General features: G+C 38.8%; 1 protein-coding gene across 1 annotated transcript; it reads left to right on the top strand.

Moving 5' to 3' along the window:
* Positions 1-3,783: 3,783 nt before the first annotated feature.
* Positions 3,784-21,737, top strand: MAP3K8 (mitogen-activated protein kinase kinase kinase 8; the record flags this gene model as incomplete). The annotated part of the gene is made up of 7 exons (XM_084253561.1): positions 3,784-4,122; positions 10,434-10,601; positions 12,984-13,245; positions 14,590-14,696; positions 19,409-19,561; positions 20,468-20,714; positions 21,607-21,737. Exons 1-7 carry the CDS (start codon positions 3,802-3,804, stop codon positions 21,735-21,737), a joined length of 1,389 nt encoding a protein of 462 aa, XP_084109687.1. The 5' UTR covers positions 3,784-3,801.
* Positions 21,738-22,253: the final 516 nt, after the last annotated feature.

The following is a 22,253-nucleotide window of genomic DNA, read 5'->3' as shown; positions in this document are numbered from 1 at the left end:
CTCCGTCAGAGAGGAGAACCCCCGAGTTCGGGGAAGTGGGGGCGTGCCAGCAGCCCGAGCTGTCGAACTTCTGCCCTCCGCACCGACAGCGGGTGCAGCCGGCACAGCTGGAAAGCACCTTGCGCAAGGGTTTCACGGGGTGCAGACGTGCGGCTCCTCCCCCTTCCTTCTGCTTCCCGGATCCCGAGCTTGTTGGCATTGCGGGTCTGGGCGGTGAGCCGGGAAGCAGGGTCCCGCCGTCGCTGCACCTCCCGCGGGCTCGCCGCCGGGACCCCAGGCTCTGCCTGCTGAGACACGGTGAGTGCAGCGTCTGGGCTGAGGGCCCCTCTTCTGCCCGCACGAATAATCCCTTTTAGCCTCCCCTGGCCGTGAGGGATCGGTGGAAGAGCATGGGGGTGGTGGAGCAAAAGCCTTTTAAATAACTGAAACTTAATTTTACGCTAATAAGCAGACGCTATTCTGTGACTAAAGGGTGGTGATGGCAGAACACTAATGATGGGTTTTTGGTAAGAAACAATGTTTGGGGGAAGAAGTTATCTCCCAGTTATTTCCTGGTAGTAATGAGAGATCAGGACTGAAATTATTTCATTTCTGGTAGAATAATGACGCTAGAAGAAAGAGAAGGGCCGCTTGCTCGGGAATTATCCTAAACCGAACAGGGAAGACCACAAGCTGTGTTGTAAGTGAACCGTTGCACAGTCTGTCTGTTTCCCTTTTGAAAGATATTTTGGCCCAGAAGAAAGGACTGCTCTTGAATAAAAGCAGGGAAAGAAACACTAAAGCAGTTGCTTCACATGTCTGGGCCCTGCGTCTTAAGTATTTGCCAAGTAGAACATAATCTGATTCTGCCGCAAGCCGTCAACTCTGATGGATTGAGGGTTGTGGGCAGTAGTTCTGGCAAGTGGCTCTGATGGACTTTGTCCTAAAGAAGGATTGGATGGCTGCGGCATCTAGGGTTTGGAAAGCTTCTGTGCAGCTCGGATGCGTCATTCTGGGGTTTTCTGAGAACAAAAATGTAAGTGCTGTGCCCTGAGAGACAATGTACTACTTTGGCAGAAAAATCTTTTAAATGGTTACACAAGACATAATCATCCTTTGTAAGGCAGTAGTTGTGCGTGTAGTCTTGATCATTTTCATTCACACTTGCCAGGAAACCCTTAACTTTTGTGTATATAGCTGGAAATAGCCAAGAGTATGTCATTCATATTAAGGAATGTGATTTCCTCTGGGTTTTATTGCTGATTTCCAAAATAATTCAAAGCAAATAATTTTGACTGTGTTTACCATCTCATCATTTCAAAAATTGGCATCATTTTCTTCTACATTAAGAAGTAGGAAGTTTATGAGGGTATTTATTGGAAACTGTGGGGAGAGACCTTTATTGCTAAAGTAGAATACCTTTACAATTCACACTTTTCTAGCTAGGTCTGGATCATGAATAACTTGAAACCCATTGGCATATTGTTTGCTTAATTGAGGCCTGAAACTGCTGAGGCTTTTTGCAGGGGCATTGATTGGGTGGACTCCTCAACAATGTTGCTTGGGGAGCATTGATTTGTAGAGTGGAGCCCAGCCCTGCATTGCTAAGGAGGTACACCTAGCACCCAGGGTAGTCTCTGTCACACATGCCACCCCACCCTTTTCCTTCCCTTCTCTCCCAGGTTGAAATTCAGGGGTTAAACATCACAACCTAACCTGTCTCTTTTCTCTGCATCAGATCACTGACTTGAAATACATGGACTTTGCCTCTCTTTCTTGAATCATGTTAGCTTTTTTTTATTTTCTCTCAGTTCAACCATCTGATATGTAAGTCTAGGAGCAATGGAACTTCTTGGTCACTGGGGTCCTAAGTTAGGCAGTTTCTGTTTTAACTTCTATTTCACAACACATTCTACAAAAAGAAACTGTAACTAAATGGCTCAGTGAAAGTTGAATGTTCCTCCATTAACCCAACAAATACCTTTCATAATTCAACAAACTCCAAGAACCTGAATCACAATCTCCTGCAAAGATGTGCAGTATTTCTGAGAGGGAGCTTCCTTTGCTGGCTAGATTGAACTGTAGTGATAACAGCCATCAAAGCAATTCATACAGTTTATTTTCTTTGCCTCTTATTTTAGATACAATCTTTCAAATCTTACTGTGAGGAAACCAGGGGAATAGTAGCCACATCCCATTTGCAGATAAGAAAGGAGGTCTAATGTGATAACTGCAAAGCTGGGCTCTGACTCAGACCCTCTCTCTTTTATGCACATAGAAGCAGCCACCAGATACACAGCTCATTTATAGTGCACTAGACATGTGCGCATAAACTCTTAAATTCTCACCTTGTGAAGTGAGTACTGTTCTTCCATTTTACAGATGGGGTAAGTTGAGGTGAAGAGGTTAAGATACCCAAGATCCTGCAGACAGTATGAAGGGATTTGGATTTGACCTTGAACATTCTAGATGGAACACCAGACTGCAGGATGCTAGCTTGCTTTCCTAAGACGTAATTTGTATATCAGAATATGATCAAGGAAGTTAATGTTGACATGAAGTTGCCTAATTCTTTTCTCAAATGAAGTTCACTCAGAGACTGTTGACTAGATTGTTTGCAGGTGCTGGTAGCTCCTAAGTAGAACATTTCCTGGAGCTTTGTACTTGAGCTCCAAGGTTGAGCCTGTGGCTTTTAGTTAAATATCTTAAGGTCTTGTGCTTTTAAGAACCTAAAATATCTTTCAGGAAGAGATTGTGTTTTCAGGAGCATAATAGTTTAAGTAAACATACATGCTTCCAAATTCTCTTAGACCTCTTAAGTCTTTTTATCTTTAGTCCTTTGGAATGGAGTTCTTATAAAGTCCTGAGTGATAGTATCTTTTTTTTACCTTTAAGTTACCTTCTTTTTCTCATTTACAGATGACCAGGTGTGGCACCCAATTTGGATATAGGAACTGAAGTACACTATTGACTAGTATAGCTAGTTAGCTTTATCCGTAGACTTGACTTTCCTGGCCTCTTTTTAATACCACAACTTCTAGAGATATTAAATTAATATTATTGGGACTTTAAGATGTATGCTTTGTACTATTAAAGAATTCTGGCCTGAAGAGAAAAAAAATTGATTCACATGTTAAATGAATGTTCTTTCTGGTACTAATCACTGATAGAACCAGGAATTCGAGTTTGTTGTCACTCTTCAAAATGAGCTGCATGAATCCATTGCATCATAATTAGTCCTAAAACTTTATCACCATCAGACTTGCTTAGATTAAAATTCATTTTGCATGCTTCTGACTTCAATGCTTGCCAATTTAGTTCCTGATTTTAGAAAGTGATTCTTTTCTTCAAAGTCACCCAAAGCATAATAACCACAGAGTTCCATGCAGTGAGGATCGCTCCCTGGGAGAGCAGAAGGGTTTGTAGGGTTGGAAGATGTAAAGGGGTGTGGAGTCAGCTCTACATATTCTTGAGCTGCTCAAATTGGTGTTTATGTTTAATGAAAGTTTGTCTTCAGTGGCAGTAGCTGATGCCACAGTTCATTGAGTACCCAGTAAGCTCTCAGCAGTTCAGGTTTCCTCTCTGCAAAGTGAGTGCTGTACTAAGGGTTATCTGAGGTCTTTTTTCTCCCCTCTCAACTTGAATTCACATACTCTATTGAACAGAACTTGCATTTTATAAATATGGGCACGGAGAAGCCCATTCCACAGAAGCCCATTCCCCCTTCTTGTATTTCAGTTTACCATTATCTGCAAATGTAGATGCAAATATAATAAACTATTTGTATTTGCTTTTACAGACTCTCTAGAAAGCATAACAGTAATGGAGTACATGAGCACTGGAAGTGACAATAAAGAAGAAATTGATTTATTAATTAAACATTTGAACGTTTCCGATGTAATAGACATTATGGAAAATCTTTACACATGTGAAGAACCAAGTCTAATGACTATGTGTCAAGACAGTAATCAAAACCAGGAGTGCTCAGAGTCTCTGTTACTCAGTGGTCAAGAGACGCCTTGGTTGTCGTCGGTCAGATATGGAACTGTGGAGGATTTACTCGCTTTTGCAAACCACATATCCAATACCACCAAGCGTTTTTATCAACACCGACCACAAGAATCTGGAATTTTATTAAATATGGTAAGTTTTATTTCTCCTGATCAGTTGAGTGCAGTGTGTCCAGCTTTACTACAGTAGCTTTATTTAATTGCATCTAAAAGCCCATTTAGATGGGCTACCAGGTGTTATTTTTTAAAAAAAATGGAAAATTTATAAGAATTGCTTCCATGTTAATGTTGCAGGAATTCTTCATAAAAGCTTCCATTCAAAGAATCTTGATCATATTTTAGTAGTTGTTCCTCAAGTAGGTAATTAAAAAGAAAGTACTTTAATCTAACAATTCTTTTTTTTTTAAGATTTATTTATTTATGCATACAAGAGCTGGGGTACAGGCCAGAGGTAGGTGGGGGTGAGAGGATTCACCAGAGACAGAGTGGGGAACAGAACAGGTAGACTGACCGAAGTACACTGCTGAGGAAAGCAGGGGGCGAGACAGGAGAGGTCTCCTGTGCCTTGTGCATTGCTCCCTGGTGGTCCAGGAATTCAATTCGTGCTGCAGTGGCTGCTGACAGCTTCATAGGTTGTGTCTTAACCCCTTGCACCACAAGGGAGGCCCAATCTAACAATTCTTTTAAAACATTATAAGGCTCATTTATCAATTAGGCAGAAGAGAAAGACTTAGTGAGAATCTTTCATGTGAAAGGGAAAAATATACTTTGTCTTTAATAAATCCTTCTGAGGGCTAAATATTTTGTTCCTCTCTTGTCATGTTTTGAAATGTCACACTATAATACTGACTAAATTTAGTTCTTGCAGAAATTTAGTTGTGGACAGTAAATAGCTATCCATAGATTCACTCTCTTTAATTGAAGTATGACTGACAAATGGTGTAGGTACTTAGTCATCCCAAGTATGTAAATAATCCAAAACATTGTGACAACATTTTGTTGCCACATTAGTAGATCAGGTGATGTGTTAAGTGTACCTGGGATTCTGTGAGTCTTTCAGTATGTCAAAGGTAAATATAGTTGCTGGCTAAAGGTAATCTCATTTTTTAAAAAGAAAACTTGCAAAGGAGTAGGGGTGACTCAAAAAACATGCTTGTTGATGAAAGTGACTCCCTTTCCTTTGGTATATCTAATGTAGGGGGGAGGTTAGTGCTGAATGATTAGAGTCTAAATAGGGTACTTAATTATTTTGGTTTTTTGCATACCATATTCATTCAGTGAAAAACATCACAGTCATTTAGGTCAGCTATGTGGTAAATTGTCCTGTGAGAAATCAGTTTTGTTCAATTATAGCTCAATATGTGAGCAAGATTGCATTTTGTATAGTTGTGGTTCTTGCTCAGGTCTGACTATACCAAACTGGATTCAATAGTTAACTGTTACTTTACCTTGAATGTTATTGTTTCTTATGCATGAGAAGTAATAATTTGAACTAAAGTAATACCTGATTTTTTTAAAATATAGCTGCAGAACTCTGGTTTAAAATATTACAAATTCCTATAATGAGAAACATAATTATTTATGTAGTTTTCTCTCTTTTTAAAACACTAAATTGTTAAAATGGGTATTTTAAAGATAAATATGCAGAATAAGCTATTGTTGCTTGTAAATACATAGCATCATAAGTATATTTCCTCTGGCCCATCAAACTTATGATGGACCTTGGAACTTTATTGGGTATGTACAGAAGGGAATTCAGGGAGATTATAAGAAACAAATAACTTCCTGAAAGTTCTGAATTTAAAAAAAAAAAGGTGATGCAGAAAAGGAGAGAAGTGAAGATATTAAAATAAAGTGAAATTTTTATCATCAATCTAACTGTGGAATCTAACTGCAGGAATCTAACTGTGTCTCTTGGGCAAATGAGTCTGGTGGCGGGAGACTCTGGAGACCCTGTGACTTCTCGTGACTGATTACCGCTCCCTTTCATAAAGGCAAAGGAATGCCTACTTGCCATATCTGATCATAGCTAGTCTGAGAAAAGGCTTACCCTTAGCTCCCTTTCTTCCTCACCTGGTGCTCTCCTTGGAACCATCCTACTGTTAAGAACTTTCTTGTCCCATTGTCTTCCACCTAATGCTCTGATCAAAATCTATCTGTGCTGAGCTTCCTTTGCTGTTCCTTCTCGGTTTTGTTACATAATAACTAACTATGTAACAAATATAAATTATCTAGTAAATAAGGTAAAAATCTATCAGTAAAGTGTGTCTACATGTGATAGAACAGATGCTTTCCTTCAAGTATCATACTTTCAATTTGCTAGATAGAGCTTAAACATCTACAGTGTATCAAGAACTTTTCTAGTTGCTAGAGATACAGTGTTGAGCAGTCTGTGCCCTCTGGTAGCTAATTGCCTGGTGTATTCAGGGGACAAGTAAGCAGGCAATTACAAGACAGTGTGGTCTTCCCCAATACAACCCCTAATTGCTATGGGGACACACAGGGAGATTTCACATAGCCATGAGGGTAGGTAGGAAATAAGAGGATGTCATAGAGGCTTCCAGGAGTAATTGATGTCTATGCTGGTGTCTGAAGTATTGAGTTAGTCAGCCAAATGAAGAGGAAAATGAAGAGGATGGAGATCCAGGAGTGTTTCAGATGAAGAGACTAACTAGTATGTGCAAAGGCATAAAGGTCTAGAGACATGTTGTGTTTCAGGCAATCAACAACCACAATGCCCATGGAATTAGGGCAGAGGACCAGAAATTATGAAACTATCCTGAAGCACAGGAATGTTGAATGGTGGTTTGTGTGTGTACGTGTGGGTGCTATTTTCCTAAAAATAGGATTTGTTAAAGATTCCACCAACACTCAGCAGGGCCTGGGGAAGAAACTTTAGGTAACTAACCTAGGAGCTGCTGTGTGAGAATGCTACAGTGCTTATAATCTAGACCAATACATGCAGGGATGCATAACCAAAAGTGGGTTCCAAATGTTTGACTTTTTGGTGATTTTATGGGAGTTGATGATCCCCAAAGGGTTCACTCAGAGATGTGAGTATGAGATGGGAGTGCTGTTCCCTAATGGTTAGTAACAGAGCTTCTCAGGGCTGAAGAAACCTTACCAATGCTTGAGTAAACTTTGTCCGATGCTTAAATCATCCCATTTATTGGTTCCAATAATTAATGGAGCATTTTGCTCTGTGCTTGAAAATCTCCCACAATGAAGACCTCCTCACATATTATGGCGGTAGATTTCACATCTAATTCTGATTATAAGAAAATTTTTAGTTATTTAGAATTAAATGCATTGGTGTTTTCTTTGCCCTAGTCCCAATTTTTGGCCATAAAAAAGGTATACATGATGAGTAGTGGTGAGAACTGGAGACCTATGCCTGGGTATGGATCTCAGCTCTGAAGTGGATTAGCTGTGTGACCTTGAGCTAGTTATTTTACAGTTCTGTGCCTCCATTTACTCATCTATTAAATGGGTAACATCTTAGCACTCACTCCACAGTATAGTTATATAGAACAAATAGTGAATGCATGTGACCTGTTTACACATAATAAGGGTTGAATCAATGGGAGTCATTGTGGGAGTTGTTGCATTCAATTGGTTTTCCCCTTCTTTACAACAGTCCTCCAAAATATTTTTTTTAAGATTCATTTATTTATTTATCATGTAAATTTATTTATCTTGTAAATTATGTATTTATTTATTTATCTTGTAAATTTATTTATTTACAAGAGCTGGGGTATAGGCCAGAGGTGCAGGGGGTGACAGAATTCAAAATATTGTTAAGGTTACAAATTCCCTAGATCTTCTCTCTTCCAAAAATAACAAAACACCACTTCTAATTGTGTCTGCTACTTTCCTTGTGTCGTTTTGTGGCAGTCAATTTATAGTGTAACCAGCAGAGTAAAAAGGCCAGTTTTGCCTTTATTCTAGATAATATGCCTCTTTTAATATAGCCCAGTGTCACAGCCACTTTATAGCAGCCATATCACATAGATCCCTTATGAATTATGAATTTATTCTTACTAAATTACCTACAAATTTTTCTAAAGATATCCTCCCGGAGCTGTTCTAGTGTTGTTTGGTTAGTGATCTGGTTGAGGACATCAAAAGCATGATTATTATAATATCTACACTTGAAGATGACTTTGGTAGGTTGAAGAACTGGCAGAGATAAGCATAGCATTCCATGAGATTTTGATATGGCCCCTAGAAAGAAGAAAAGAGGGGGAAATCATATTAAACTCAAATAGGGAAGAATCCAGGTGGGGGGAGGGAAAGAACCAGGGACTATGTAGGACTTAGCATATCACACTGAACATTTAGGGTCTGTCAACAAATGGCACCACAAGAAACTTGTCAGGCACTTAGGAGAGGGTCCCCAGAATATGGGGGATAATGAAGCAGGGATGAAGGAACTTGCAATATTTGAACTCAAACTACGCTCAGCAACATGTAAATATAGGCTTTTAATAGCTGGGTTTTGCTCATGGTTCAGCTTTAGTCAAAGTCTTCTGGAAGATAGAAGGCTCTTATCCAAAGAATAGAAGGGATGACTTGGGGTTAGACAGACCTGCATTTGAATTCTGACTGTCGCTGACCAGCAAGTCACATAACTTCTGGAAGCCCATCTTCTCATCTGTAAAATGGAGGTAAAAATAGTGCTTACCTCATAGGATTGTTCTGAGACCTTGATAATGTATTAAGGTGCTCAGAACTGTGCTTCATCTGTAATTAGTGCTCAAAATATGATTATTATTTTTTTTGTCCTCTTGGATAAACTAAGAGAACCGGGTCACATTGGGTTATGACAAATTATATTGTACAAAAGTAAAACTTTGATGAAGGTACATTAAATACTGAATGGGAAGATAGGATGAAATTTGGTCTGTAAATATTTAATAACAAGAGAGAGGCAATAAACAAGTGCAGTTGAGTGCTGTGAGTATGGTTCTGTCTCAGTATGGAAAGGGACTAAATTCATCATTCTTAGCATGCTGGAAAAAGAGGCCTCTAGTAACTGGAGGTGACACTTGTAAGGAGGTCATATTTCACAAAGGCAAGACTGAGGTCTGCATGTACATTCCCCTGATGATGCAGGATCTTTCACCAACGGAGTGCTCAGGAAATATTTTTAAATTTAGTGACTTCACATTTCTAAGTAGTGGAGTTGATCTCAACTTTATTCCCTGACTAATAGTGAGCATATCTGTTTGTGCGGTATGGCTAAGATTAGCAGTGATGGAGACTGAATAATCCTTACGGTTATTTGAACCTTCCCGTAACCGTGGTCCATTTGAGCTGCTGCATGTGTGTACAGATGAAGCAGGTGCTCATTCTTTTCCTGGGTGGTCCACATTCCCCATCAGCTTCTCCTATACTTGCTACAACTTAGTGTCACTTAGTTTCATAATTCCTGACTTCATAATCTAAGGCCATATTCCTCATTATATTTAGGGAAAGCTTGTATTTTGACTCCTTATCCCTTGAAAGAAGGCTTGAAGCCTTTTTCAGGCACATGCTCCAGGTCTTATCTCCTGTAGATTACCTTATTCATTTGCTTTACTTTTAATTATAATTTCTCCTTTTAATTTTTTATTCTTTAAAAGTCAAAATATGCCTTATGTGCAGTAAAATACACAGATCTTAAACATTCAGTTTGATGAGTTTTGGCAAATACACACATGCTTATAGCCCACTCTGCTGTCAGGATACATCTTTTAAAATTTTTTTTTGAATCGTCTGGTTTTGAAACCTTTTGTTTTATGTGTCTGCTTACACAAGAACTCTTGGAAGTCAGGGGTCATCTATCTTTTGTTCATAGGGGGCCTCCTCAAGACCAAACAGTGAGTCCAGAATTTGTTGTGCACTCAATACATATTGAGTAAGAAGATGAGAAATAATTCTGCCCTTACTTTATTTATGTTACACTGTCAAATCATAGTTCTGGCGTAACACATTGTTTTGAATTCAGAGTCCTCCAGGATCATTGGTTAATTTCCATGCTCTCTCTGTATGCCTCATGTGTGAGTAATAGCTATGCAGACTGACAGGTTAGCACATTTTAATTGGAAACAAATCAACTTGCAGGCATAGTTTATATTTATGCAATCTTTATTTTCAGCCGTTTGGTCATAATACTTATGCCCCCTTAGGTAAATACCTTTTTTAAGTTCTAGGTGGCACTTAATTACTCACAATTAGATGGAAATATGATGAGGTCTGACCAGGGACGTGTTTCTGTTACATGCTTTCGCTGTCTTGCTAAAGTTCTAAATATAGTCTCAGTCCGCTGTTAGGGTTGCACAGTGACATTCATTTCAAACACTGTGTAGGAATGCGATCTGAAGTAGCCAGTTTCTAATGGGTGGATTTTAGAAAAGGACTTTGCTGACATTCTCATGTTCCTGCATTTTTATTTTGTTGTAGGTGATTACTCCCCAAAATGGACGCTACCAAATAGACTCTGATGTTCTGCTCATCCCTTGGAAGCTGACTTACAGGAATATTGGTTCAGATTTCATTCCACGAGGGGCCTTTGGAAAAGTGTACTTAGCACAGGATATAAAGACTAAGAAAAGAATGGCATGTAAACTGGTATGTACTTTGTAACCAGACAGTGTACACTTGCACGTTTCACATTGTGGCTTTTGTTTGTTTATTTGCATTATACAACACTTGTTAGCCTTTGTCTGGATCTTATCTAAGAGTGTCTTGTCCAAAAGCATCTGTGTTTTATGGATTCGTTTGCAAGCTGGGGCTGTTCAGCCCCTAAATCTGCTTAAGTGCATAGTTGATTTTAATCTAGTTTGCCCTGACTAAAAAAGAAAGTGCTGGCTTCTTTAGCACCAGCATGTATAACCTCATCCCTCTTGTGAAGGGACTAGCGTGCAGAGAGAGCTATTTTGCAGAAGCAAATCTGTGTGTTGCTCCTTTAATCCTACCCAGAAGGGATCAGGCAGGGAAGCAGAAGGTAGGAAAGCTGCAGATTAAAGGGCTGAATTTATATAGACCAATTGTTAAAAAGACCCCATTTCTTCTTATTAAACATTCCATTGTGGAGGTGCCCCACTTTGGAAAGCTGCTTGGCAGTGTCTACTGAAGCTCAACACACACACCCTATGACCCAGTAATTCCACTCCTGTAGTGCACACCTAATAGGCATGACCATGTGATCATCAAAAACAATGTGCTAAGGTCTTCATAGCAGTACTATTTGTAATAGTCCCAAACTGCAAAGTTGCCAGATGCTAAAATGTGGTGTATTTACACAATGGGATACTATACAACAAACACAATAAATAATTTACAGCTGTATTAATGTAGTTGAATCTCAAGACCATTATGTTGGTGCAAAACAGCCAGATACCAAATAAAATCTACAGTAAGAAACTCATTCCACATATATGAAGACCAAAAACAGGCAAAACAAAACAATGCTGCTGGTAGTCAGGCTCATAAATGCCCTTGAGAACCCACTGTAGAAGGGGTCAGCTGGGGGTTTCTGTATGATGGTGGAATTCCGCCTCTTGATTTAGATGTTGCTTAATTGACTAATCTCTGAGTTGATAGATATCATTTATGTACCTGTTTCAAGTTTTTTTTAAATGCATGAAGTAAAATAAACTCACATTTAATTTAACAAAAAATAAAATAAAATACAATTGCTGAATATCATCTCAGTTTCTCTTAGTGTAATTAAAAAATCAACACATACGTTGACCTTTCTTATTCCTTCGTAAAGATTTGTCAGCATATAGCTTATTAAAAGAAAAAAAGGAGAGGTGTTACAGAAAGCTATTTAGAAGAGACATTTAGAAAAAGCTTGCATTTAGAAGAGACATGTTCAATTCTTTAAGGAACATCTGAAGACATTTTATGAAGATCTTAGAACCAAAGTGTTCTGGTTTTCAGTTTTATTGCAAAAAGTTTGAGGAAATAGCTTTGCGAATTTTTCTTCTTACTTATAGTTTGTTAGTTACATTTTCTTTCTTAAAAAAAAGAAAAACATATGTTGATTAATAACCCCAAATGAGTTCAAAAGAATATTACCTGAGGTAACTACTATTAATGGAGTCTTAATTATCTTTCATGAAAATTTCTATGGACATGTGTATATTTAGTTAATTTTTTTTTTCACAAACGGGAATATAAACTATGTAGTTCTGAATCTTACTTTTTTTTAAAAAAAGATTTATTTATTTATGCATATAAGAACTGGAGTAAAGGCCAGAGGTATGGAGGGATGAGAGGATTCACCAGAGGCAGAGTGAGGAACAGAACAGGCAGGCTGAAATACACTGCTGAGGGGAGCAGCAGGTGAGACAGGAGAGGTCTGCTGCGCCATGTGGGTCACCATCCTGGCCAGGGATCAAACTCATGCTGCAGTGGCTGCGGGTAGTTTCATAGTGCTGCATCTTAACCCCTTGTACCACCAGGGAGACCCCAGAATCTTACTATTTTGGGGGGACATTTCACACTTTAACTTCTTTTCAAAGAAGTTGAAAGAACAACTTCTTTATTAATAGCTTCTAATTTTCCATAGAATAGATGCCCGGTGCTTATTTTAAATCCATCATTAGAGCACAAATTGTGGAACCAAATCATTACATTTTCTCATAACAAGTTGAAATATTGAAAATCCAAACTAAAATCTAGATGTCATGGAAATTACAAGTATAATAGGGAACAATCTCTTTTATTCAATTATGAGGAATTCTTTGGATTTCTACACTCTAAATGAAAGTAATTTTTAATTATTTGCTTTTTATTTTCTTTCTCTGAATTGTTCACCTAAAGCTGACATAATGTAAAAGTAGGTCTGAAGCAAGCATTTTAACTTGGCAGTGCAATTTCATAAAGATCAGAAAATTCTTGACAGTATTTATTTGCCTTCTAGTTTATGAGTTGACCTATGTTATATATATTTTCATTATACTAGTGTTGTTTAGAATCTTACTTTTGTTGTTGTTGTTCTAGATCCCAGTAGACCAATTTAAACCGTCTGATGTGGAAATCCAGGCTTGCTTCCGGCATGAGAACATCGCTGAGTTGTATGGCGCTGTTCTATGGGATGAAACTGTCCATCTCTTTATGGAAGCAGGAGAGGGAGGGTCAGTTCTGGAGAAACTGGAAAGCTGTGGACCAATGAGAGAATTTGAAATTATTTGGGTGGCAAAGCATGTTCTCAAGGGACTTGATTTTCTGCACTCAAAGAAAGTGATTCACCATGATATTAAACGTGAGTTATCTTTCAATGTGCACTGGGTTGGCTTAAAGAGACTTAGATGAGAGGCAAATGGGCTGGCCCCTTCAGTCTGAATGACCCCAATGGCTCCCTTGGGGTCTTCTCACCTTCCTCCCCTGAAGTCTTGAAATACATTTTGCAATCACGTGTGGGTCACTAGAGCTTTCAAAGTCATAAGAGATGTTTATCCAAGTGTTGTGGAAAAGACCACAGCCTACATCTATTAATTACTGCCTATGCTCTTGTTAATAGGCTTTTAAAATAGTAACTTAGAAACACACATGTATTTTTGAGAAATATATTTTCTCACATATTTTTGAGAAATAGAATTTTTAATTTTGAATACCAAATTGGTAATTAAATAAGTCATTTAATATGTATTTTACTGAAGATATGATAAGGAAACATACAAGAATGTTACTTCAAACCCTTATTAGCTAATAATAAGTTGGACTAACAAAACTTTTGGTGAAAAAAATGAGTATTTTACTTTTTGAGTAAGAAAAGTGGTTTGATAATAGTATGTATATTTCTTAGAATTTGAAACTCAAGTTCTTGAGCATTATTATATTTTCCAGTTTTATTGAGAATTGTTATATAACATTTTGTAGGTTTAATGTGTACAATTTAATATATGTATATGTTACAAAATGATCAACACAGTAAGCTTTAATCTATCTCCTTATATAGTTATAATTTTTTTCTTTATAATGAGAACTTTTAAAACCTACTACCTTAGTAACTTTCAAATACAGTATTATTAACTGTAGGTGTTATTTGTCTTATAACTGGAAGTTTGTACCCTTTGATCATCTTCACACATTTCCTCCACTCCCAATCCCAGCAATCACCAATCCTTTCTCTGTTTCTATGAGTTTGTTGTTTCACTGATTCCATATACGAGTAAGATCATACAGTATGTCTTTCTCTGACCTATTTCTTTTAAAATAACGCCTTCAAGTTCCATCCATGTTTTCCCCAATAGCAGGACTTTTCTTTTTTATGGTCAAATAACATTCCATAGTGTATCACATTTCCTTTGACCACTTACCCATTGTTAGGCATTGAGGCTTTTTCCATGTCTTGCATATTGTATCATGAGCACTTATTAATGTCTATGATAATTTGGACCCACATTAGCTGAATTCTTGACAGAAGTAAAGTGATTTTTATCTAAACTTTCACCCAAATTTATCCTCCATTTTTGACTATATTAAGCCTAGCTCAATCAGGAAAACATTTCAATCTATTCTGACTTGGGGCTTGTTTTTGATAATGTTTTCATTTTATTTATGGGTAAATAAGCAATTACTTACTCAAATATGTCTCTCTTTATAGCCAGCAATATTGTTTTCATGTCCACAAAAGCTGTTTTGGTGGATTTTGGCCTAAGTGTTCAGATGACTGAAGATATCTATTTCCCTAAGGACCTCCGAGGCACAGAGGTAATTATATTTACCCAAGAATGGTCTATATCTTATTAAGAGTAAAAGGGAAAAATGTTCTAGAATTATTGTGGGAAAGAAGAACAAAGAAGGGGAGAAAAGGCATTGTATTAAATCATTATTATTGTTGGAACATATTTTATGAGCACTTACTCTGTGCCAAGTATTCATTTTAACACTTTAAATGAACTATAATATTTAATTCTCATAACAGCTTTTTTATTGATAATACTGTTACAGTAAGAAAATAAATTCCCATTTTACAATCAGGAATTGAACTTATAGGGGTTGAAATAAAGTGCCCAAAGTTATTCAGCCAGATAGATCTGGGACTTGAACCCAGTTTTTTCTGAGTCTAAAGTCTAAGGTTTAACCACTATGTAGCTTTTTAATATAACTCATATGTGTAGTCATAGTATACTAATATTACTGTTTTGGTTCAATTAAAGCCATAATTGTTATGGTCATTAATAATTTTTACTGGGAACCTATAACTTATTAGATCTATATTTAATCCTAGGGATTTTATAGTAAACCTCAAGCTTAGGGTTGCATATATAAATCTTATTTGAAAATATAAGCTAGCTATAATATTTAATTCATTTGGACAAAAACAAAACCAAAAAAACTTCCTAAATTGGGCCTCCCTGGTGGCATAGGGGTTGAATCTCAGCGCTATCACCACTGCGGCCTGAGTTTGATCCCAAACCAGGGAACTAACTCACATGGCTCAGCAGACCTCTCCTGTCTAGCCCCTTGATCCCCTTAGCAGTGTATTTCAGTAGATCTGCCTGTTCTGCTCCCCTCTCTGTCTCTGGTAAATCCTCTCACACACACCCCTCCCCCCCTCTGGCCTATACCCCAGTACTATGCATAAATAAATAAATAAATCTTTTTTTAAAAATCCTAAATCTAAATGAGATTCAGAGAGATGCATCCATGGACTGTCAAGTAACATATATAATTCAGTATCATATCATTAGACTGTATGGTTGATTCACATACCAAGCCCCTATTAAGCTATTAAGCATGTGCTGTGGGGCAGGCATTGAGGTACCAGGGATGGAGCACAGGATGATGCCAACAAGGACCTCATCACCTTAGTATTCCTCACTCATAAGTGAAAGGACATAGTTTAATTTACCAGAATTATTAAAAGACTGGTGGTTTAGTTTGCAGTAGATTATGGTGGCCTTGGGGGTAAATGCAGCTGGGAAGGTAAATGAGTATAGAAGCTCTCTTCCTGATTAATCTCCAAAATGTGGGATGCTTTAAGTGTGAGAGCCTCCCAGCCACATACTTGTCCCCAGGGTGTGGAGATAGGGCACTTGATTGTCCTGTGCCTCAACACAACCAAATGACAGTCTTTAGCTAATAGAAGAATTGCACTGAACTAAATTAAATTATAGTGCAAATAAAAATTATCTTCATTTCATGTCAAGATTTGAAACTCTTTTCTTAACTCCCTCAGAATAAAGACTCTTCTGGGAAGCAAAAGAAATCTTTCTTATTGCTGATGTTACTCAAATTATTCTTGAGAAAAAAAGAATCTTGATGTTCGCCTTTGAGCAGAATAGTATCTGAAGAGAAAACTGTAGACTTTTTAAAAAGAATATTTCAGTCCCCAAATCTGAAGAATACATCACCAAAGCATAAAACCTATTAAGACCTAATGCTTACAACATGTTTTCTCAGGAAAATGTTTCAGCATATTTTGGCATTACTCAGAAGTTCAGACATGTGACTCGCTACCCTTTTTCCTGAAGCTGGTTTGAAAAACAAACTATATGTGGTATTAAAGATGGGAAATACCTTTCTCTTCTGGGAAGTGCGATCAAGTTGAACATTTTGCAATGATTGAAGAAAGGCATGTTCTATCTGAAATTCTCTAGCCAAAAAAGAGTGTATGCTTCACTATGACATAATGTCACAGTGATCATAGTATTTGGACTACGTTATTTTCAGCAAGTGTAAATTGCTTTTTATGAAGTGCTAAACATGCTTTGTTATTAAGAGTGATAAACTCTGTTCTCATCAATGTGCATGGACCATCTGTATGATTTTCATGAATTTAAGTTTGACAGCAAGCACAAGGCTGTGACATCACCAGTGAAACCTTTCAGCAAGCTTGTATATACTCCTCATACTTAAAGATTCAAGAAGATATTATTAGCCAAAGTCAACTATGCAGATTTGCTTTCCATGAGATCTTGATCACTTGTCTACTTCATAACTGTAGGTGATTTCTGATCCCCACAGTATAACAAACACACTCTCTTTTGCTGTATTCATTCACATTCAGAACATTATATTATAACCATTTAATACATATAAAGGGTTAACCTGGCACATATTTAATCTATTGTTTTTGAATTACATGGTATGGAGAAAAAGTAAAACATCGATTGAAATAACTAATTAGAGTTACCTTTTTAAAAAAAAATTTATGCATACAAGAACTGGTACAGGCCAGAGGTGCGGGGGGGTAAGAGGATTCACCAGAGACAGAGTGGGGAACAGAACAGGTGGATTGACTGAAATACACTGCTGAGGGGAGCAGCAGGTGAGACAGGAGAGGTCTGCTGCGCCATGTGGGTCACCAGGGATCTAACTCTTGCTGTAGTGGCTGCAGATTGCTTCATAATTCTGTGACTTAACCTCTTGCACCACCAGTGAGGCCCTAGAGTTACTTTTGTATCATGGTCTTTTTTAACACCTTCTCTTCTTCTGAGTCAGTTTGTTTTTATTTCATGTAAGTTAAAATGTATTCATACCACACACACACACAGAGTCTCTTTCCCTCTCTAATGAACTGTGGACAGGTCAACTCTTTGTTCTCCCGTTCTCATGCCTGCGGGGTTGCAACCCTCAGAGAGCCTCGCTTGGATTCTGTAAGGTCTGTTTCTGTGCTTGCCCTCAGCCACTACTTAAACACTGTGCCCTGATGCTCTGATTCTTGTAGAACTTAAGGAAGCAGGACCTCTGAGCCATCGAGGTCTAAGGGCTATAGCTGGGTCACCAGGTAGACAGGATGTTGTCACCCCCAGGGTGCACTATCATGTGCACAACTGCTGTTGGTAATACTGATGATAAACACTGTACACAGCCCTCGCTGAGGAGAGCAAGCAAGGGGGGAGAGGTGAGTGTGCACAATTGACCACCAGCCTTTCCCTGGCATTTATTGTTTAACTTTGTGATTATACTTGCTAAGAAGATGCTTCAGGATCCAAATACTCTGACTTTGCTTCAGCGAAAGGTTAAGAACAAGGAGTTCAGTTTAGTCTGTTTGTGAGGGGTTGCCAGTGGGGGAGAGACAGAGAGGCAGAAAACAAAAGCAGGCCAGCCGGGAACAGTGTGTGGGGAGGAGCTGACCAGGATTTGGATGGGGAAACTGGGTAATTTCCTGTCTTCTAAACCAGTTCTTTATTCTGAAGTGTATTCCAGGAACACAAAGCTCCTCCTCCATATTCAAATGACAGTATAGAAACTCCTTAAAACTAAATATTGATAATTAAGCTATTAACTACCAGCTATACTACAAGTCACTGGTCACCAGTATTTATTCTCTTTTTCTCTTTCTTTTTTATGTTTAAAAACAAACACTTCTTAGAGAAATTATTTCTAAAACTGGCTGCAGTTATTCAGCATTGACTATGATGTTAATATGTCATACCTTTAATATTTAGACACTGGACTATATGGTAGGTAGGACTAAGTAGTAGTTCTAAGAAATGACTAATTAGGATTGTTGACCAACGCAAGAAAAATTATTTTGGGCTGGCCAACCACGGGTGAAACTTGCAAATCACGTTGGGCGCCAAGCTGTTATAGAGCAGCCCCGATATTAAACGGGTTCCTGGCTGTGGGTCCTCACCCGTGCGCTTTAAAGGGACTTATGAATACTCTACTACAGACACACACAAAAGGGTTAATAAAAGGTTTATTTACAAGCGAAAAAGAAATAAGGAAAATGTACAACTCAGGGAGAAAATAGAGAAATAAAGTCTTTAATGCGTCCTACCCGATCCGAAGACCTGGAAACCCAAAGTCACTCTCAGAGCTGGCCGGACGCTGCGAGCTGGCAGAGAGCCAAAAATGGGGGATCCTCCAAAGCCCACGTGTCTGCCTTTTGTATCCACCTGGCTGCTTAACCCCACCCTCAGGTCCCAGCCACCTTCCCTTTGGTGGTGATGGGATTTGGAGTTCCCAGTGTCTTTGGCTTTGACCTGGGGTGGGGGTGGAGTCCACAAAGCCTGTATGGAATTAGCTTTGGGACATCCTTTTCCCCCTAACAGGATCACTTTTGTAATATTACACTTTGTTCTTCTCTTCCAAGTATTAGGTGTTAGTGCTCTTGGACTTCTGCCACCTTTTATTATTGCGGATATTTAGAGGTTTGGAAATTTATAACAAGCATGAGGTAAAGAAGTAACTTGTGCTTTTCATTTAAATATGAAAAGAATTGGTGTCTCAATAGAAAAATTAACTATATTGTCCAGTGCTTTGCAGGAATTTGATGAGTGGGAGTTCCAGGCTCCCCAAGAGAGTCTGCAGTATTCTCCTTAGCTTAACACAGCAATGGCATGCTTTCCTGAAGAGGTGAAGCATGCAATAAATATAGTACAATGGAAGCACCAGCTTCTAGAACTGGATTAGGAAAATGGAAACCCAGATGGCTGAGTCACACTGCTGTTTCCCTCTTCTTTTTTCAGATTTATATGAGCCCAGAGGTGATCCTATGCAGGGGCCATTCGACCAAAGCAGACATCTACAGCCTGGGGGCCACACTCATCCACATGCAGACCGGCACCCCACCCTGGGTGAAGCGCTACCCTCGCTCAGCCTACCCCTCCTACCTCTACATAGTAAGTGGGCTCCCCCACCTGCTCAGGAGAGCCACTCTCCCTCCTATAAAACTCATCTGACTGGGATGATGGTGCAATAGTGACCAATGAGAGGAACCTGAAAGTCCCATTTTTGCAAAGAAGACACTGCTATATGAGTGGAAGCTTATAAAAATGTGCATCAGAGAAAAATAATATCCTATTCTGTTATGTGTAGAAAATGAAATGCCACTTAATAGTATCAGAGTAACATAAATCTGAGCCAAGGAAGACAGGTCCTTTGAACACTTTCATAGAAGAAGATATTAGATTACAGAAACTCATACCAGCCTGGCAGATGGTGAAACATGTAACTCCTTTCTTACCATGGAGAGATTCAGGAACAGATACTCCCTTTTCAGATGTATGGCTGTCACTGTCTACTAAAACTTAGCTTGTATTTTTTTTTAAAGAGTTATTTATTTATTTATACAAGCACTGGGTACAGTCAGAAGCGCGGGAGGGTGAGAGAATTCACCAGAGCCAGAGCAGGGGCAGAGCAGGCAGAAGGATGGAGGTACGCTGCTGAGGGGAGCAGCGGGCAGCAGGAGAGGTCTGCGTGCCATGTGGGACCCTCCCCGGTGGCCGGGAACAGCCGGGGATCGAACCAGCGCAGCAGAGGCTGCGGGCAGCTTTGCAACCCAGTGCTCAACCGCTGAGCCACCGGGGAGACCCTTAGCTTGTATTTTCAATTGCATTAAACCAAAAGATGAGTTTGACTCAATGTCCTTAGGAAACTAAAGGAAAACTTGTTTCGTATATGAACTGTATTTGCTGTGGGGCATGCATAGGAAACAAAGGGTGTTTTAGGTGATGTTATCAGAGTGCTTTGCCTGTTAAGGATCTATTTCCATACCAGTGATGCTAAGAGAGCTGGTCTGTTCCCAGATCCACAAGCAAGCGCCTCCATTAGAAGATATTGCAGATGACTGTAGTCCCAGCATGAGAGAGCTGATAAAGGCAGCCCTGCAGAGGAACCCCAACCACCGCCCCAGGGCGGCAGATCTGCTCAAACATGAAGCTCTGAACCCCCCCAGAGAGGAGCAACCACGCTGTCAGAGTCTGGACTCTGCCCTCTTTGAGCGGAAGAGGCTGCTGAGTAGGAAGGAGTTGGAACTTCCTGAGAACATTGCTGGTATGGGCCCCTGCTGTGTGCACTTCTTGTTTGTCTTCTTTTTCTGTCTGTGTCAAACCTCTGATGGAATTCATGAAAGCCCTAATAAATCAATTTCCTAAGTGCCATAGTGGAGAAATTCATCAAGAATGTTAACAAAAGCATTAAATATTGACTAATCTACCAGCAAATTGTAACCTGTTTTTAATGCAAATGTAAGTAACAAGGTCATTGAGTACTGCTCTGACTTATGTTTTTGCAACAAAGACTATCATTTGGCCTTAGAAATAAAAAAAGTAAATAAATAAAAATAAATCAAGCATGAAAGTCCTGCTGCTAGAAAGTCTGAGGATATGATAAGCTACTCCAGACCTTGGCTCTGCACAGATAAAATACTGAGTTTGAAGTCAACTTGCATTTATCTCTTTCTCTGCTTAAAATCTCTTTGCCACCTCTGAATCTCTCCATCTAGGAAAGTTAGTCTTCATCCCAGGCTCTTTGAATATGCGTGGAAATGGAGCTTCTGTTCTTATTGTTAAAATCTGTGGCATTCTTAATGCTGTGGCCCAAGCCCAGTTATTAAGTCTGGAATGCTTGTTTGCATTCCTCTGTTTTTTTTGTTTTGTTTTTTGTATGACTTTTATGTATTTAAAGAGAACCATCTGGGACATTGGGAAATAGGCCAGGATTTCTAGCTAATTTCTTGTCATCAGTGACTCTTTTTTGAACTCTTTTGTCTATATTCTTTTGTATAAACCATCCCATAGTGTTCAAAAACTAGTCTATAATAAAACCAGAGCTTGAATGTTGTTTTATTAGGTTCAGTGAAATATTTTTTTGAAGAACAGTGGTATTTATTATGAAACATGTTCCCTGATCATTTATTATTTTTTCCCCTTGTTTTCTTTTTCAGATTCATCATGCACAGGGAGCACTGAGGAATCAGAGATGCTGAAGAGGCAGCGTTCTCTCTACATAGACCTTGGAGCCCTGGCTGGCTATTTCAACCTTGTGCGGGGTCCGCCAACCCTAGAATACGGCTGACTGGGGACATTATTGTCTCTAACTTAAGACTCAGCATGTATCTCTTGGAAGCTGGTTCTGCTAACTCTGCACAGGAACTCTATGTAGTGAATCATGCCATTTATCAGCTGGGGGCTCCCATGACAAATGAGTGACTCCACATGTGTCCTCTGTGGCTGAATTGTGAAGCTATCCTGGTACTTACCAGACCTAAAAGTTCTCATTCTTGTGACTCAAAAGAAAGAGGTTGAGAGTTCATGGAAGGATCATTTCTGGTGACTGATTTTATTCACTATGCACTTTGCTCAAAATGTAAAAAATGCCAATCACAAGAATAATATATTAGCCTAAAATTACTATTCTTGGTTCTGATTTAAGTTTGGGAACTTTGTTTATCTCAGCATAGACATCTTATGTATATTGGTATATGATAGCTCTTTGAGCCTTTGTTTGATAGATTCTAATATAAAATCACTATATTTGGGTGAATAGAACAACTTGAATATTATAGCAATAAGCTGAACTAGTGTCTTAAAA

The sequence above is a fragment of the Talpa europaea genome, assembly GCF_964194135.1.
Source record: "Talpa europaea genome assembly, chromosome: 14".
NCBI classification, from domain to species: Eukaryota; Metazoa; Chordata; class Mammalia; order Eulipotyphla; family Talpidae; genus Talpa; species Talpa europaea.
Note: the sequence above shows the minus strand (reverse complement) of the source record. Positions and strands in the feature narration are given on the sequence as shown.